General features: G+C 38.5%; 4 protein-coding genes across 4 annotated transcripts; 3 read left to right on the forward strand and 1 right to left on the reverse strand.

Annotated features, from left to right (window-relative positions):
• Positions 1-712: 712 nt before the first annotated feature.
• LOC110372188 (uncharacterized) lies at positions 713-5,910 on the reverse strand. Its single transcript, XM_021328751.3, has 4 exons — positions 5,731-5,910; positions 4,133-4,306; positions 1,977-2,133; positions 713-1,355 (listed from the first exon to the last, which is right to left on the reverse strand). Exons 1-4 carry the CDS (start codon positions 5,815-5,817, stop codon positions 1,195-1,197), a joined length of 579 nt encoding a protein of 192 aa, XP_021184426.2. The 5' UTR covers positions 5,818-5,910; the 3' UTR covers positions 713-1,194.
• LOC126055375 (uncharacterized) lies at positions 1,380-19,916 on the forward strand. Its single transcript, XM_049844237.2, has 5 exons — positions 1,380-1,390; positions 16,937-17,067; positions 17,858-18,070; positions 19,093-19,222; positions 19,707-19,916. Exons 2-5 carry the CDS (start codon positions 16,981-16,983, stop codon positions 19,838-19,840), a joined length of 564 nt encoding a protein of 187 aa, XP_049700194.1. The 5' UTR covers positions 1,380-1,390; positions 16,937-16,980; the 3' UTR covers positions 19,841-19,916.
• On the forward strand, positions 8,553-12,114 carry LOC126055374 (uncharacterized). Its single transcript, XM_049844236.2, has 4 exons — positions 8,553-8,752; positions 10,970-11,170; positions 11,262-11,397; positions 11,796-12,114. The coding sequence occupies exons 1-4, from the start codon at positions 8,654-8,656 to the stop codon at positions 11,978-11,980; spliced, it is 621 nt and encodes a 206-aa protein (XP_049700193.1). The 5' UTR covers positions 8,553-8,653; the 3' UTR covers positions 11,981-12,114.
• LOC110372184 (uncharacterized) lies at positions 12,947-16,111 on the forward strand. Its single transcript, XM_021328747.3, has 4 exons — positions 12,947-13,174; positions 14,529-14,729; positions 15,318-15,453; positions 15,831-16,111. Exons 1-4 carry the CDS (start codon positions 13,076-13,078, stop codon positions 16,013-16,015), a joined length of 621 nt encoding a protein of 206 aa, XP_021184422.1. The 5' UTR covers positions 12,947-13,075; the 3' UTR covers positions 16,016-16,111.
• Positions 19,917-19,953: the final 37 nt, after the last annotated feature.

Consider the following 19,953-nt stretch of genomic DNA (forward strand, 5'->3'; position numbering starts at 1 on the left):
TATTAACCCTATTTTAGACTTATCGCCCTATTGTTAACCAGAATCACTTCAAACCATTGACATAATAATATTATACTTCAAACAAGCGCATAACTCAAAAAGTTTTGACCATATCTACAATTCAATGACCTCTGAATTATCCTGCGTTTACGTCACAGAGGAAGTGTCAGTTGTTTCATAATCTAATGCTCTCATATGGACTGTCGCCACGAGTCCACAATATTTACCTTCGCTATGAGATCACGGGTATTATTCCCGTTGACATAATCTGGATGCAGCACATAAGGATAAATGGTAATCTTTTTTTTATGGGAAGTCATCAAATGACTCCCGCTGTGACTCTTACTGACTAAAACCCATCATGGTCATTCTTTAGACTTTTATATACTTACCAGGGCCAAGAAACTCAAATTCTTTCGAACAATCCCGCAATAAAAGAAATAAAATACTAATCTGCCATTCGTTTACTTCTTACTGGTTGGTTGGGTTACTACTGAGGTGGACTTTTGGAAAGAGAGAAAACTGCAATCGGCTTTACTAAATGCAAAGTTTATTATCAATTTTGTTTTATCAAAAGAGATCTTTATCAAGAACAGCAGATTTTTGGTGCTTATATTTAAAAAGGGTGGTTTAAGTAATTTTAATTGGTTCACCTAGGTGTTTCTGTGACGGCGTAAAAGGCATGCGAAAGGGAATAGAAAAACAAAACAAGTAGTAAAAATATAATTATTTATTGTAAGTATATCACATTTTTTTATATAATTTACCTTAATCTATATACAAAATATTTACAAATTAAATTACGTAAATTAACTACAGCTAGGACGAGATTTGAGAGTATAAATAGTACCTTGTACTCGGGACTTTGGTCTTTTTGGGGAGATCGTATGAAACATTGCTTGGAGAATGGCAGAGGGAAGTTCGAAGAAGTAATTAGTGTATTTTGCAAAAGTAGGTACAATAAGGATGAACTATGTAATTTAGAAAGAAGTACAAGAAGTAGGCAGAAATTGGAAGATTTGGAGGAGGCCTACGTCCGAAGACGGACAACCTAGGGGCTGTGATGGATGAATGGATGTAACTTAGATCCCTATAGTATTAGGCCCAGTAAATGTCAAAATCTCTGGCGCCATTACACAATGTCCCAGCAATGTTTCACAAAACCCCCTAATATTTTAATCTATGACTTTATTTTTAAATATCTACTGGTACCACAGTGGGGTCGTAAACCCCATTGGTTTCCACCTTGCCTTCGTACACAATCTGCTGTAGCTGGTTCTCGTAGCCATGAGGTCCTGACTCTTCCATCTTCTTCAGCAAACTCCTTATTAAGATTATGAGGTAGATTTGGATGGCTGTAACAAAAAACAGGTATTTTAGTGAAACTGTAAGTGGGTAACCTAGGTACAAAGTTTTCAAAATGTAGTGAAACTTAATACTGCTTTAAAAAGACTATAGTAGGAATCAGTCATTTAATCTAGGAAAGTGATACAATTCTTTTTAAGCAACGCGGTGCAGAGTATTCACCCGATATTTTAGTTATCCCATATTCACGCTTATAAATCAAATGTTTACCCTAACTTTCAGAACTTGGAATTTTTCGCTTTTTGTGCTCTCTAGCCCAGTATCCTATAGGAGGTATTGAGTTGACTGGGTTGAGGAGGTCAGATAAGCAGTCTCTCCTTGTAAAACACCGGCACTCAACTACATCTGGTTAGACTGAAAGCCGACCCCAACACAGTTGGGAAAGGGCTCGGGAGATGATGATGCTCTCTAGCCCAGTGCAGTCTTAGAAGTGCCAAAATTTCCAAAGCATTTTGAAGGTAGCATGGTACATAAAAAGCCTACGACGGAACACGATGCTTTTTAGTCAGTAAGAGTCTGACACTCCTTCACCGCTGCTAACCGACAGCGGGAGGGTTAATTTGATGATTTTTGACGTTGTTAAAAAAAAGGTAGCATGGTTTCCAACTCACCTAAAGCAGCGAACATGAGAGGCAGTACTTCGAAGACCATGTAGAAACCCATCCTACTGGACACAGACACTGCGAAGTCCAATATCTGGATGAGCACAGACGCTACCGTCGTGGTCACAGCGAAGTAGTAGTACGTTTTTATGTATAGGATTAGTTTCTGGAACAAAGGAAGAGATTGTGTTAGCACATCTATTTAACTTGGTTCTTTGTTCAATTTTGCGAGCCTCTCCCGTGGCAGGACTTTTTACTGTGTGTTTTTCAATATGTGTTTGAGGGTAAACTAAGCGAAGTTTGGGTGTTTGGTATGGGTATAGGTGGGCCCCTAACTGGTAGACATACTTAAGATACTTTGTCCTGTGACATACAACGAACGCCTTCGGGAGACGAATGAAACTGCGTTAAAAAGGCCTGTCTATAATTTACTCAATCGCTTCCTAAAAAAATTACTTTTCACAAAGGCACCGGCAAACAAAACTGTCCATTAATTACGATAATGCAGTAAAGTGGCGTCGAATGACAAATGGCCGTCACGGTCCTGATAGCAAATTGTGGCTTTCCGCACTTTATCACTGCATGTGACGTCACTCTGGCAATAACCTACGCCTGCAGAGTTCAAGTTTCTAGCGCATAATGTAGAGGTCTAGATAAACAGACTAGACAAGAAACTGGAAATATTTGGTACGAAATCATTATTGAAATAATAATTCATTGAAACCTCTGAATACCTATTCATTGAAGGTCCTTCTCTTGGAAAGCCAAATACCTACATCGCATACGCTATCCCATGTGCCTAAACGACTAACAAAGACTTTAATATCCTATAATTAGGTACAGAATATAGGTAAAGCGCCTTCTAAACTTAAATTGTACGTAAGCATTCGTTACCTAAAGAAACTTAAAAAAAATGTGTTCATATTTTAAATGGGCTGATGTGCCTATTTCACACTAAATGGGTTCACGGTCAATAGGCATCTGTTTTTATTTTTATTAAAGGATATTCAAATTAACCTGGTTAAAATGTAATTTCCTTTCTAATTGAACACCATAATTTTTTTTATTTTGGCAACCATCGTAATTGACCACAGCAGTTTAAAAAAAATGAGAATTTAGTTTATCTTCGCAGAACAGGGTACAAACAGGTACCTACTCAATGAGTCATATTGTTGTGTGGTAGGTAAAGAATGAGTAAAACTGTACATACACTAGTTCGCCGAAAGTAGTAGGTACCTGTGGCACAAATGGATAATTGGTGCAATTCCTACTAGAATAAACGTCCAACGGTTGCGTTTTACCTACCTAAGGATTTTACCTGATAGACGATCAGGCAAGCCGACCCCAACATAGTTGGGAAAAAGGCTCGGAGGATGATGAGACGATCAGGCAAAAGAGCACTATCACCCGAAATGCCCGTTTTGCTCCAAAAATGTGTGACACACTATGGGCTTTCAAATTATATTTTTCTGTGAAAAGATGGGAGAGATGGTCTAGGCACTAAGCAGCAGGTTTACTACGTCTTTCAAAAATACTTAACAAAGGACTTACTCTGATTGTACAAAGTGAATAGGTTATTACCTAATTCCCAAAGCTTTCATTCGATAGGTAATTATTTACATAAGCGGATATTATAAGTCGTAATGTGTACTCGTTAAGTCAACCCAAAACGATAAGACTGTTTGATAACCTCACAAGATCACTTCCTAAGCAGTCGAGCTACACTACCATTATTCCTACCTCGTATTCCTAAAAGATAACAATTTGTAAAGACACTGATGAAATTTCCGTAGCTTTAGTCATCAGTGGGTATTCCTTATCATATACTGCAATACTTTTAAAACCACCAAAACATGATTTATCTACTTGAGGATAGTAGACTTTTTAAAGAAATGGTTGCCGATTCTGTCATTTATCCAATTTCCAAAGAAGCCCTACATCTAATTCCTACCACTATTTAAAATGCACTAATGCAGTATTTACACGAAGCCAGCCTCCTGGCGCCAGTTCTGCGGATTGTTGCGGTTGCTTACGTTACATTAGCTTGGAAATAGACGGGCGCTCTATTTTCGTAAGCGCGTATAAACTGAGGGGAATACCAAGTCAGCGAAGGTTGCCAGTCTTATTGGCATTGTGTAAACTATGCTTAATATATAAAAAGTCACCTTATGAGCTCCATACAGCAGGACGGCAGAGAACACAACTTCCACGCAGTAGATAAAGACACAAACTTCTTCAGGTATTGACACACCAACACTGGTCCCGTGGTAGATCGCAAATAAACCGAAGTCTGCGTGGACGGAGTAACTGTAGATCCCCACCATGAATGCACTGAAAATCTGGAAAGGCAAAGGATTAAGATTTATGACGTCCATATATAGGCGCATAAAGATAAATAGTCCTCCCATTATCATTAATATTAAGTCGTGGTGGCCTACTGGATAAAGAACCAACCTCTCAAGTATAGTGTGTGGGCTCAATACCAGGTCAGGCAAGTACCAACGCAACTATTCTATGTTTGTACCTGTACTTTCTAACTATATCTTGGACACCAAGCACTGTGTTTCGGATTGCACGTTAAACTTTAGGTCATTGAACATCCTTGGCAGTCGTTGCCAGGCTTAACAAGGGGTATGGGGTTGCCCGGATAACTGGGTTGAGGAGGTCAGGTAGGCAGTCACTCCTTGGGGCACACTGGTACTCAGCTACATCCGGTTAGACTGGAAGCCGTCTTACGGCCGTCTAAAGACTCGGGAGATGAACTCTCATTGACATGAATATGTACCTATATTTATTTATACTAGAACTTTATTTAGGAAATCTTGGGAAGATTGAGACTGGAAAGATAGTAAAAGGTTCCCGCCTTGTCGTTGTGTTTACTAACATAGGTACATTGATCAAGTACCTACCTACTATACTCCAAATAGTTGTTTTTTTTTCTGTGACTGTAGGTATAGGAGTTGTTTACTACTTATGCGAGTAGGAAGTTGGCAAATATGGGCGTAACGGGGGCGTTTTTAGGGAGCGGTCCCTAGGCTTCCATAAAAGATATTTTAAATAAAATGTATTAAGGTCTAGTAATTTTGACCATATAAATGTATCAAGATAAAAGCAAAATAATTTTGCCTTTACTATAAAATACCTGAATAATCTTAACCATTACCAAATTATAGGTAGATCTGAAGGGTAAGCCTTGTAATGAAAATCTAAATAAAAGTACTTGTTCATTTATGGAATCTCCCTTTTTATGATGTTTTCTAGCAGTAGGTAATGTAATAAACAGTTGATGTGCATCCCACTGCATTATACTCAAACCTAGTTTGAATCTGGTTCACCGATGACAAGATTGTCATTGTTATTTAATAATAATATGTGTCTATTATTAGTCCGTGACCTTACAGAAGAACATTTACTTTATTTACCTACATATATGACCAGTAGCTCCATCTACCTATAGACCTACTGCAATAATAGTGCTTACAGATTCTTATAAACTTTTCAGCAAAACAAAATAACGAAATCGGAAATATCCTGATTTACTTTACCGGCACATTGAGTAGGAGAAAACGTGTTTAGAATATCAAAAGACACATTGAGATTAACCACTAGGTACTTAAGGAATAATGTTAAAATTCATAAACCGCTGTAGTAATCCGACTTTCGGACAAGACCACAAGAAGCACAGTGGGCGTCCAAAATTCACAAAATTAGCTACATCCTCAAAAATTACGACGCAACTTAAAAACAAAAAAAAAATACTCACTAAGTTAATATATCCGAAAGTGATCACACCTCTTCTTAAGGGCATGCAGAAGCAACACCTGCCTAACGTCGGCCAATCGCAATACATCTTTGTTTATGTATTTTTTTTAAAACGGAACGTGAAATGGGACGTTTGACACGCGCACGATACGGGGTTATTGTCAAGACTGGTGGTTCAAGCTATTTGTCAGAGTATTTATCTAATGGAGATGTCTGCCTACTGACTGTGTCGGACATTTGAGCTGCTGGTCTGCGGTACAACGTGGTATGTGACTGCAATTTGGTAAAAGAAAAGTTTACAGAGGTTTACAAAATTATTGCTGACAGATGTAGCCTATAAAATGAAATATTTAAAATGCATTTTTTTTAGTATAGTCTTTTTTGTTTTTATTTTGAGACAATATGTAGGTAAATTGTGTACCGTTGCTGTAAAACTAAGATGCCATTACATCTGTTGTTACTTTAAATGATAATATCTTTGTCATGCCACAAGTATAAGCTAGTTACTCAGTTTTAGACGAGAAATTATGTAAACAATGAAATAAAGAAATTACTTATAAAATAAGCCGGTTACCATATTCTGGATCACATCAATCGCTAAACTGCACATTGACGGAAACTCCATACACTACGGGATCAAAAATAATTTCAACTCTATCCCAACGAGCATAAGAACCTAAATAAATTGATGATTAATGCTATTTACAGTATTACTCTTCACTGATAATATAGATAGCAAACTGACCTCCCGGAAAAAAGCATCAACCCTAATTGTTTTTACTGAGAATTAATAATTGTCCGCTATCCATTGATTGCATTGTACAAAAGCTTATCTAGAATACTACATTAATACTTCAATGAATTTCTACCATTTACCTAATTATCGTTTAAGCAAAAATACTTGGAACATCACATTATCTCGACTTCCCAAGTTATTGTTTTGCATTACTCAGAATTTTTATATTTTATGCGTATTATTTTTGTTTACATGCGGACATCATACCTAATATTATTAGGATTTCGGAATTTACACTGTTTTACCCAAAGATTTACCCGTGTAACGTAACTAATTAATGTTATTTTTGCCATTTAGTTCCTGAACAACAATTTTACAACTAAGTTTAATTGAGGTCAATCCTGCCGGGGCTGCGGGATCTGCCGGGGCTGCAGGGCCATTTTTTTTTTTGTTGTCGCTGGGCTAAAAATGCTATTGCGCATCCCCTTCCCGTCGGGGGACGGGAGAGGGGTATGTGGGACTCCCCGGTAAGATCGTTTCCGGTATACCCACTAAAAAGGCCCAGCGGCACTTCGACCTCGCCTGAGTGGAGGGGGTCTGGGAATCTATGGCGTCCAGTCCCCCACCGGCGAAGGGGGGGGGCGGCTGCAAGGCCTGCCTCGGGCCTGCTTCGGGATTTTTCAAACGAGTTACCGCAGCACTGGTACATAAAAGGCTTACGACGGAACACGGTTTTTAGTAAGAGTCTGACACTCCCTCACCGCTGCTAAGTAGGTAACCCACAGCGGGAGGGGTCATTTTGCTGATTTTTGGCATCCTAAAAAAAAAGAAAAAGAGATTATTACGTAATGTTTGAAATATCTATTGAGTGTGTGGTTCTCACTTCTGCACTTTTCGGTAATCTGTATTTTTTGAAACGTCTGATCCACTACTTACGGCTGTGGGTACCTACTAGTGGTTCAAATTCAGAGTTATGATATCTACTATCTAACAATGCTCTTCCTTGCTTCCAACAGACCCAAACTCAATTCATAAACATTCTAATATGGCTTTGAAAATAATTTTTCACAGCTTATTATCAGTCAGGCGAAAACATTACAATTACAATAATTATATTGTTTCAAGGTTCCGCTAATCTGTGCATATGGGCATCTGCGTGGATTTAAATTATTATGATAATATCGATGGAATGTCCATCATTTACGCGAAAAGCTAAGCCAGGCGCGAAATTAGTCATTGTATATTTGGGTACTGTTTTTTCTAAAACTGTTCAAATTGTAGGCGGTTCTTATCCTAAAAATATCCACGTCCGGTTGGGCGTAATACGATCAAAGTCCTTTTTACATAACTTAACTTGTGTGTAATACAAAACATACCTACTTATATATTGTTTTTGAAGATTTGTTTAATTATTTATTTATTGACCACATGTACAAATATTAACACATTAATTAAAAACTTTTCTAGTAAAAAAACGAAAACTAAAAAGCATAAATAAGTTCGTCCCTAGCGTGCTTATCCTTTGTCCGAGGTAATAGCCAGCCTTTTGGTCAGGAGAAGCGTCAACCTTAGAGAGATCTTTAAATAGAATGTGGGCATTCGGCTCCCACGACCCGAAGGTTTCAACCCAAACGGTTCGAAAACATAGTTTCCGAAAAGGCCACTATGTTTCCGCCACTTGAGGTTCTCCGCGGCTGCAGCGGCAGCAGCAGCACAGCACGCAGAACTTGCCTGGTGGGATGGTACAAGAGTTCGTTTTTAGACACAAGTTTTGTCCCATACTAAAGGTCTACCCATCTTCCAAGGGAATAACGACATGCCGTCTGGTCTCATACCGTCGTCGCGTGCCAAGCCATTTCCTCATAATGAAATACTATCCTAACTGACTAAGTCAGTTAGAGAGTTAGTCTCCGAAAATAAGTTGTTGCGTAACTCAAGTAACAATTTGAAAATGAGCCTACCTATGTACGTACGTAGCGTAGGTACTCTTTGGCTAATAGCATAGTCATCTTCACAGAATAGGGACTTATTGTTCTGAGATAGGAACTTGTGAAAAAAAATCCTTTTACGCTATGGACTATGGATGTCAGTCACAGCCAACATGCCAAATGTGGAATATTTGACAATAAATCATTTATAGAATTTTGTTAAATCTTAAAGTAAAGTATTATTATCAAAACAAATCTAAATGTGCACCAATATAAATGTGAATCTACCGACAGTCATGACTTTTCTTCTGCTATATTCTTTAAAAACCGGATGTGTTGTGATTCTAATATGGACAGTGGTAATTAATTTATACTTTTCATACTACTGCATAATAACAAGCCTGCATTTAAAGGCTAGCCAGTTGATATCTCTAGGCTGAGATGTCGTAACTTTCAGTCGATCTGCCAGTTATTAAGCCTTCTTCCTATGGACCTTGAATATACACTTCTGGACACATCTATTGGCCCACCTTAGAGTTTAGGTTTCGATGGCTCCTTCCAAATATAATTGCTAGATTGAACAAAAACTGTTGATGCAGTTTTAAACCTGATACATTTTACCTTCTTTTTCGATCGTATTGTTTTAAATTTGAATTCAGAATACCATACGACATGGAGCTACGCCTAACAAGTCGGATATGTGCCTCGTTAAAGGCAATTGATTTTTGAATAAAAAACATGTTTTATCAAATAAAGGTTTAATTTAATAACGTGTGTTGCCTCCATGGGCATCTACCACAGCTCTCATACGATTAGGCATAGAGTTTATCAACCGCTCTGTGAAGTTTTGAGGGATCATCTCCCATTCCTCTTCTATGGCAGTTTTCAACTCCAGCATCGTCTGGGCAACTGGCTGACGAGCCCTAACACGTCTTTTTAGCTCGTCCCACATGTGCTCAATGGTGTTCATGTCTGGGCTTCTGGCTGGCCAGTCCATAACTGTGATATTCACATCCCGAAGATATTCCCTGACAATGCCGGCCGCATGGGCTCTTGCATTATCATGCATAAAAAGGAAATTTGGGCCCACATAGTCCGCGTATGGTATCACGTGAGGTCCTAAGCACTCACGAATGTACCTTTCAGCATTTAATGTTGGCAGCCGTGGTCCTGTAACAACCTCAAGTTGAGTTTTGCCGCTCGCGGATATACCGCCCCAGACAGTCCTTGAGCCACCGCCATAAGCAACCCTCTCTTCAAAGCAGCATTGTGCGAAACGCTCTCCCTTACGTCGGTAGACCTTCTTCCTTCCATCATTGCCATGTAACACAATTTTAGACTCATCAGAAAAGAGTACACGGCTCCAATCTTGCTGTGTCCAATTTTAATGACTGCGTGCGAAATGAAGGCGCGCTGTTCGGTGGGCTCTCGTTAGTTTGGGCCCATTAGCTGGCTTGTGTGGTACCACAACGTGTTCTTTTAAACTTCTCCGAACAGTTCGAGCACTCACAGATACCCCGTGGAAGTCGCGAAGTTGTTTTTGTATCTCAATGGAGGTAAGGTGACGTTTTCTCAAACTGGTCGTCACGATGAATCGCTCCTGCCTTTCAGTTGTGACCCGACATCGTGGCCTTCCTTGGTGACGAACAAAGCCGCCAGTCTCTAGGTACCTCCGATAAACATTTCGGACCGCAGATCGACTTAAATTAAGTTGAGCACTCACGTTTCTTTGGCTGTGTCCAGCCTGAATAAGTGCCACAGCTTGGGCGGCGACTTCAGGTGAAGTATCCATAGATTATTGAGAGAACCTCACCTTAATGTTAAGAATAAGTAATGTTTGTTGCAAAACCAAAGATATCAATCACTTTTTCAAGAATAAGTAACCAAGTAAACCAATAAAACCAAGTTTTCTTAGTAATCGATTGTTTGATATCAACAAGCAGGCTCCAAATTGTCTCTTGTTTCTTTAAATTCTGTATTCGAAATTCAAAAAAAGACTATTGAATGAAATTGTGAATGTGCAAGGATCAAAACTGCATAAAAACCTTTTGCTCGACCTAATATAAAAATTTAGCTAGGACCAAACGAAACTGAAAATACAAGGTGGGCCAATAGATGTGTCCAGAAGTGTATTAGCGCCGACGAAGTTCATAGTGGATCTGGCTTGCACAGACAGAACTAGTTAAATAGCTACAACATAGGTACATGAAAAAGGACCGCTAGCCTAGGCTCCTGGTTCGCCTAAAAATAAGCATTGAAAGTCGTTTCCAAAGTGAAGTCGACGGACCTCTTTCAGACGAAGCTTCTTTTAATAGGTTGTTTACAAAAAAGAAATCTAAGGGATCTATCAGACAGGGAGCGGTTACGCGGTCAAGCGTTCAAGCGGTCAGTTTTGCGTTCTTTCTGTTACATTACGTTACATAGACATGCTCACACCGCGTCGGTCAAATAGAAGTAGTAGACTAGAGCTCCAACGCAAAACTGACCCCTTGAAGGCTCGACCGCGCGAACGCTCTCTGTCTGATAGATCTCTAATAACCCAATATCTCGCATTAAACTCATTTTTAATTGTCCAGTGCCGGTCGCTGTTCTTCCTGGGTTTCTTCTTAAATTCGTTGATAACCACGTTCCTGCCAGCAACTTCGACATCGGCTTACTATGTCCCGAAGTCATTGGAGCAGTTCTTCTTCTATATTTTCATCATGCTACAAATCCTCATCATTACCCAGTGCTTCTTGTGCATCTTCACCATTTACTTGGGGATAGGAATTTATTACGTATGTATTAAATTGTATTTAAATTCCCATAAGAAATACACAATTTGTATGACCTGTCCATCACGCTCATTATTGTATATCGCTGTCTCAGGATACGCCGTACCGCGTCAACCAGTACCTGGTGTGCCGGTTCTGCACGTGGCTCATTGAGCTTTCTCTTTTCGTGGTGCTGAGCATCACGCATACCGCTCTCACTGGATATTATCTAATATACCTCATGGTTCTTAGTGAGTATACCTACATTTTAGTTTGTTGCCTGTATTTTTTACCCCACTGCAAAAATTCTAATTAAAACGGCTGAATGGATAAAAACAATTAATGAGGATGTCATTGAATTTGTCTCTATTACCTGCCCCGGTCTTCTTAACTCATTTAAAACGTTAATAATAAAACCAGAATAAGGACTGCAGGATTTTCTGCAAATGTGTATCAAAATAAAGGGTTTATCATGCCACCCTAAAAGGTACCGTTATGATATAAAAAATATGACTGAACATACCTGCTCAGGTACTTTTTCGAAATTGGAATGTCCATAAGGGAAAAATTGACTACGTTTCAAAGATACGGGGTGCGTCGTTCATTAAGGACCAACACTAAATAATAATGAATTTGTACGTTTCCGCAGTCCTTGAGTTCTACGGCTTCATAGTCGTGTACAGCTACTACGTGGACATTTTGGACGAAGGTGTAAAGTTTGATATGAATGAATTCTGCGACGACGCACCGCCCTCCGAATGCGTTTGCGAAAAACACGGCAAAAAGAAGAAAAAAGAACCCAAAAAACCCGAAAGATCAATCTGCGACTGCTGATTCACTGACAATAGATACACTGTCTCATTCATACGATGTTACAAATGTTTCATTCTGTACGCGTGTTTTATTGATTTCATCAACTTTTGAATATTGTTTAAATTTCTTAGATAGATCTTCAATATCAACGCCCAATGCCTTTGAGGACAGAAATCCTTGCGTGTAAACGAGCCTAACTAATTAAACGAAGCCGTTTTTTCCCGGGTGTCTACTGCCAGTATCCAATATAAAATATAGCTTATGATTGACTTAATCATAATGGGCACTATTTTACACGAAAGTACCTACTATGGGTTGAGAGCTGATGAAGATATGTTTTGATTATTTTAGAGTGAGCATATCTTAATTCGAAGAGCTTTTGAGTTTATTATCACCTTGCCCCATGCCTACAAAAACGATACACTTGAAGGTACTAAACGGTTTGCCGTTCAAAATCGCATCGCAACTATACAAAACTATGATGCGATGGGTTTTTTGTTTAGACGTTATTTTGGAAGCAGGTCCTACCTCTTCAATTTTTTTATGGATTTGAATATTGGTGGCAGCACCCCTTGTGATTAGCACAGGTTTGATGACATATTTTAATTGAGTTGCATCGCATCGCATTGTTTAAAAGCCCTATGTATGTAAGTTTAAAGGTAATCTTTGGCTAATCTCATGGTAATTTTCACAAGGGGCAATTGGCAAGTTTCTATGGACCCTGGGCTATCAGCGGCTAGCGATGATTGTGGTACCGACTAATGGATGTAGTGTCAACTAGAAGAAGAACTAGAGTAGTCCTAGAATTACTGATAGGTATGTAGTTCTATCTGCGAAGTGTACAAAACCAAAAAATAACGCTTTTTGTATCGGAATTTTTGATTTTTGTCGCCGATAGCCCAGGAACCCCCAATCTCCTTTTTCACAGAATAGGGACTTATTGCTCTGAGATAGGGAAATTATAAAAAAAAACCTTTTACGCTATGTGTACGCTATGCATTGACTATATGGATGTCAGTCACAGCCAACATGTCAAATGTGGAATATTTGACATTAAATCTTTTATAGAAAATTATTAAATCTAAAAGTAAAGTATTATTATCAAAACAAATCTAAATGTGCACCAATATAAATGTGAATCTACCGACAGTCATGACTTTTCTTCTGCTATATTCTTTAAAAACCGGATGTGTTGTGATTCTAATATGGACAGTGGTAATTAATAACATTTATACTTTTCATTCATTAAAATAACTAATTAAATCAATTAAATCAAGTAAGTACATGAAATAGGACCGATTGCCTAGGCTTGCTGGGGCTGCGGGACTGTTCGAAAGAGTTACCACGGCCCTGGTTCATAAAAGGCCTACGACGGAACACGACGGTTTTTAGTCAGTAAGAGTCTGACACTCCCTCACCGCTGCTAACCCACAGCGGAGAAGGGGTCTTTTGATGATGTTTGACGTCGTTAAAAAAATGCCTAGGCTCCTGGTTCACCTCAAAATAGCATTGAAAGTCGTCCGTTTTCAAAGTGAAGTCGACAGACCTCTTTCAGAAGGAGCTTCTTTTTCTAGTGTCGGTTACCCAGGCCAGATGTTGTCGACAATGGTCATTTGAATCTTATAGATAATTAGTTTTGCGGCTTCTGTAATTGTTGCGTACATATTTTTCGCTTTTTCGTAACCACCTAAACTTGTTCGGGTTACCACGGTCATTCACTTCCTAATGACTTTAATCGTATTATCACATTTAATTATCCAATGTACTGAGCTGAAATTTTACTGATATACAACTGATCTAAAAAATTAATAATTGACATAACATTCAGTTCATATTCCAATCCAGTGGCCAAATAACACCGCGCGCATCAAAACCGTGTTCGCGAAGAACTGAATATCATCATAACTTGTTAAATACTTACAGGATAACTACTACTGAAACTTCACATACATTTGAAGGCAGTTAAAAACTTTAAAATAACGTTTAAAGTAAGTCTTTAGACTTCTTATTAAGAGTGCTAGGACCAATTGAAATGTTTTTCATTTAATGAAATAACCTTTAAGATATGCATTATTTTGGTTTTATTATTGCAGAACAAATTTAAACTAAGTCCTAGGAAGTCATGTACAAAATATGATAAGAATCCGCTTAATCATTTCAGAGATCTATCAAAACCAAAAACGTTACCCCAGCAAAATCTCGAATAACTTCGCAACCGAAGACATTTACTTTATCCAGACAACAAATTTTATAGGTAATATTTATTTAAATATTCCCTTTAGAAAGAAAAAGGTCTGGCTGGCGTAACGTTACGCCAGCAGGAAATGTTTTTGTGAAATAATTAAAAAACGCAACAAATAATATATATAAGCGCAACAAATTTATAAATGTGCACAACAATTACAGAATCCGCAAAACTAATTATCTATAAGATTCAAATGATCATTGTCGACAACATCACTGGTCTGGGTAACGGACACCTTTTTCTAGATGGTTTACAAAAAATAAATCTAATAACCTAATAAACCGACCGCGCCCATCTCGCCCTAAACTAATTTTAATTGTCCAGTGCCGGTCGCTGTTCTTCCTGGGTTTCTTCTTAAATTCGATGATAACCACGTTCCTGCCAGCAACTTCGACATCGTCTTACTATGTCCCGAAGTCATTGGAGCAGTTCTTCTTCTACATTTTCATCATGCAAGAAATCCTCATCATCACCCAGTGCTTCCTGTGCATCTTTACCATTTACTTGGGGATAGGAATTTATTACGTATGTATTAGATTGTATTTAAACTCCCATATAAAGCCTACCTGCCTCGGTTGTTCTCACCGATCACGAAAAGATGCCCAAATGGAAAGGGGAGTGTAAAAACAAGTCAATAACGTTGAAGTAAGCAACCAAGATTGGTCCTGACCTTACAAACAAACCCTTTTAAAGTCGGTTCGCAAAGACACAAGACAAGAGTTCCTTATGGAATAAATTCAATCCTAATCCAAATAATTCCTTCAAAATCGGATATTTTTCTTCAACAGGCATGGCGAATAAAAAAAGTAATTAGTAAATCCGTTTTTTAGATAACCCAAAAATAATGGACACGTATTTTTTATTTTCTCTCACAAACAAATAACAACGAAGATAGGTACAACAGGATTGAATTTTGTGCTACGTCACTTCTTAGTATAAATTTAACATGGACGTGACGTCATTTAGACCCCACTCTTTGTTGCCTTATATTATGATCTAAAATAAGAAATACGTGCCCAATATTTTTTAACAATCTACAATGCGGACTAATTGGAATCACAATTTTTTGCGCTGTCCATCCATTACGCTTATTATTGTATATCGCTGTCTCAGGATACTCCGTACCGCGTCAACCAGTACCTGGTATGCCGGTTCTGCACGTGGCTCATTGAGCTCTCTCTATTCGTAGTGCTGAGCATCACGCATACCGCTCTCACTGGATATTATCTACTGTACCTCATGGTTCTTAGTGAGTATACCAACGTTTTAATTTGTTGCCCTATTTTTTACCCCACTGCAAAGATTTTTATGACAACGGCGGAATGGATAAAGACAATTAATGACGGTGTCATTGGATTTGTCTATATTACCTGCCCAGGTCTTTTAATACATTTAAAACGTTAATAATACCTACATCCAGATTGAGGACTGCGGGATTTTCTGCAAATGAGTATCAAAATAAAGGGTTTATCATGTCACTCTGAAAGGCACCGCTATGATATAAAAATATGTCTGAACATAGGTACTTTTTCGAAATTAGAATGTCCATAATGGAAAAATAGACTACGTTTCAAAGACCTATGGGGACCACCACTAAATAATAAGGAATTTGTTACGTTTCCACAGTCCTTGAGTTCTACGGCTTCATAGTCGTGTACAGCTACTACGTGGATATTTGCGACGAAGGTGTAAAGTTTGATATGAATGCGTTCTGCGACGACACACCGCCATCCGAATGCGTTTGCGAAAAACACGGCAAAAAGAAGAAAAAAGAAAAAAAGCCTGAAAGATCAATGTGCGACTGCGACTGAGTCGCTGACTGAATAGATCCTACACTATCTAATACAATGTGATGTCACAAATGTTTCGTTTTGTACGTGTTTATGACATAAAATCTTTTCTAGTGACAGAGCCTTATTAACTAAACGTAGATATTGAATGCCAGCCATTTTCCCTCAGTGTCATCCGCGCGCTTCCTGTGAGAACTGCTGCCCGTACCGGAATAAAATATAGCTTATGACATAGGTACTGGAGAAGAGTGTAGCTTTCCATATGTGAAAGAATTTTTCAGTAGTTTTGTAGTTGGTATGTTTCCTCCGTATTGTAAGGATAGAAACAAGTATTAGTTTAGATTAATTAAATGAGTACCACTTTGATCGTTCAATGTCTCTGTCGAGGGCGATCATATAATGCTCCGAACGGGGGAAGATCTATCGCGTCCCTTGAGACCTTTTTCCTGAACCCGGATATAATTTTATTATACTACATAGGTAAGATCTGTAGGGGGATCAGTCGTATCTCATCTAATGTAGTGTAATGCACCTTGTTACAAACACACATGTACACCTACATAGCTATACAACTTTGGCTTGTGTCATTCAGAGATACCCAAGATAAGACAAAAGGTGCAGTTACCTATGTAGTACAGTGACGACAATACACAATATATATTGTTCCTATCAAGCGCTAAGGACACATACACTTAGGAAACAGAACTCAAGAGCATACGCGTTCCTATCAGATAAACTACTTTCACAATAACCTAAAAAACACACCTAAAATAATCGAGGTGATACCCAAACAGTTTATTTCCTAATGGTTCATTGGTCATCGTTATCGACATCAACCTTTTATCAGATAACTGATAATGCTGGTTAAAGTTATTATCAGAAACAAACCCGACGCACGCGATAGTCTTTGAGTCTTCTAAACAATTTTTTGTGAAACTATTTAATGTTATAATTTGAAAACTAAAGTGTAAGTGAGTGAAGTGACAATGGGTTTCGAATTGCCGCGGTACAATAAGTGCTGTTACTGCATTCCTTTGAAGATTGGCGTGTTACTCATTGGATATGTGTCTATTGTGAGTATTTTTTGTTATATATTATTTTGGAAATACTACCTACCTTTATTGTGATCATAATATTGGTGCTAGTGTATTATAGTTAATTTTAGAGCGCCTCTTACTGGTGATTAGCAACAGGTTTGGTATCGTATTTTAATTTAGTAGCTAAGTTTCCGAAGGCTAGGATTTATTTTTTACTAGCTTTTGCCCGCAACTTCGTTCGCGTGGAATAGTGACTACCAGCAGATTTTTGATTTGACCAATAGATGGCGCTATATGTCCGGAATAATTTTATTTTTATTCATTTTTTAATAAAAACTATCCTATGTCCTTTCTCAAGTTTCAAACTATGTCTGTACCAAATTTCACACAAATCGGTTCAGTAGTTTAGGCGTGAAGAAAAGACAGACAGACAGACAAAAAGACAGACAGACAGAGTTACTTTCGCATTTATAATATTAGTTTGGATGGAAAATAATTAAAAATCACCCGTCCGTACAGTTCGCTCTTTTTGTTTTCTAGAGCCAAGTATTTAACTTTATACCTACAATAAAGTTTTTCTTTGATCATCCCTCTTTAAAGGTAGAAGACAGAAAGTCGGATACCCGGTCCTCCACTTCTGGTTGCACAGGTGACTGAGTAGAGCAGGTCAGATAGGCAGTCGCTCCATGCAAGACACTGGTACTCAGCTGCAACCGTTTGAGTGAAAGCGGACGCCAACATAGTTGGGAGAAGGCTCGTCTACATAGAGGCTCTTCAAAATCCTGCATGATATACATACCCCTAAACTTATTTCCTTATATTTCAGATAGCTTCCTGCCTAACGCTGGCCACAGTCTCGTGGTCAATCTTCAAAGTGTCGGAGTTTGTTCAGGATAGCAAAGATAGACCAAACCCGCAGCATCCGCCCAACGAGGTGGCGAGGGCGGCCCTGGGCCTGTACCTGTCCTTCGCCTACTATCTACTAGTGTTCCTGTTTAATGTCACTATCAGTATTATTTTGGTGATTGGGACACATACCGTAAGTACCTATTTATGATGTTTAAGTTCGTATATCTCTTTCATTACCCGATAAAATTAATGAGAGTTTGAGAAGAAGCTTTAAAACCTGGCCAGACTCGGCCTGGTTGGTTAGATCTGAAGATTTTTTATATCCTATAGGCTACAAATATTTTTCCAATGGTTCAAAAGTAAAATTCTGATAAAATTGCGGACAACGCTGCAATGGAAACTACTTGAGGATTTTTGATTTATAGTTATTAGGCCACAAATATAAAGGGATCCTCGTATAGAATAGGAGTCAATGAATCCGACAGTTTTATTGTGCCACTGCTTTGTGCTTTCATGCGCAAGAGTGCATTGATTACACCGATTGCTCAAGTCTGGTAATGTTGCAGAACTGTTCTTGTCAAGTCCAGATTACTTCATAATGTTTTCTTTCAACATTATCCAGTGGCGTATCAGACAATAGAATATTATTTTCTTCTAAAAGTACATTGTTTATCCCTGGTTTTGTATTTTCAGGCAAAACATGTTTTTGAGACCCACTCATATTATTGAAAATATTTCGTAGAACCACAGTGGAACGTAGAACCAAAGGATATCCGGTATAATCACAGATACGGCCGACGCGTAATACCCATGATTTCTGGTATTTATTGATGACACATTTACTGTGGCATCGTAAAAATGAAAAATAAAAACTATGATAAACAAACCGTATTCCAGACAAAAGTCGTGATAAGATTATCTCATCTACTGTTTCCGATATCAATTGTTTGAACATTGAACATCCTTGGTAGTCGTTACGGGTAGTCAGAAGCCATTAAGTCTGACACCAGTCTTACCAAGGGGTATTGGGTTGCCCGGGTAACTAGGTTGAGGAGATCAGATAGGGCAGTTGCTCCTTGGTACTTGGTACACTGGTACTCAGCTGCATCTGGTTAGACTGGAAGTCGACCGCAACATAGTTGGGAAAAGGCTCGGGAGATGATGATGATTGAGTTTGCTTGCATGTATAAAGTTTTATTTGGTCTGTTTCAGGACAAGCCGCATTACTTGCGGTTCTACTTCAAGGCGGTGATGTTCCTGTTCGCTCTGAGCGTGGTCCTGGTGGTGGTCACCTTCGTGTTCATGGGCTTCTTCGCCACGCTGCCTGTGCTTAAGTGGTCTTGTAAGTATTTCGTTATTAAAGGCTGATAAGGCTGGTAGATTTTATTGAGAGGGGTCTCGGACACTCTGATAGCAGAGAGGCTCCTAGGGTAAACCAAACATTGCGCGCTACGGGAATATTCGAAATAGTTACCGTGCCCCTGAAACACAAAAAAAAATCAAGAAGGGCACATGAGTGGGTATGTCAGAGATGAAAATTTTATTTTATTCACCTTTTAAAAAGTATTTAATTATTTTAACAATTAAAATTAAAAACTATTGTAGTAAAATACCTAAATACCTAATCTACGTATTTACAAAAATGGTTTTTATTTACATAGATATTTACAATGGGTGGGTTATTTACATAAGTTAATAAGTGACTGGCACTCCATTGTCACCTAAAAATAATTCTGTAACGCGTCTTCTACAACCTACAACGTTCCGAAAGGCGAACTGCCATAACATTTGGCGAAAACTGAATTGATTTTTCTTGTTGTTTTCAGTTACGCTGCTGATTTGCATGATAATCGTAAGAAGTTATTACCTGGTGCTCGAAGAGAGGGAGAAACAGCCAGCACCGTTCGAATTGCAGCCTTACATCCCTGTGCGCCAAGTTCCACCACAAGGCATGGCGTGACCATAAACTATTGTTTTATTTATTTATTGTAAGCAAACGAAGTAGTCATTTTTAAATAAAACCTATTTTTACTATGTTCGTTGTTACTCTTATTATAATCCTTGGTATCTTAT

The sequence above is a fragment of the Helicoverpa armigera genome, chromosome 16 (assembly GCF_030705265.1).
Source record: "Helicoverpa armigera isolate CAAS_96S chromosome 16, ASM3070526v1, whole genome shotgun sequence".
In the NCBI taxonomy this organism is placed as follows: Eukaryota; Metazoa; Arthropoda; class Insecta; order Lepidoptera; family Noctuidae; genus Helicoverpa; species Helicoverpa armigera.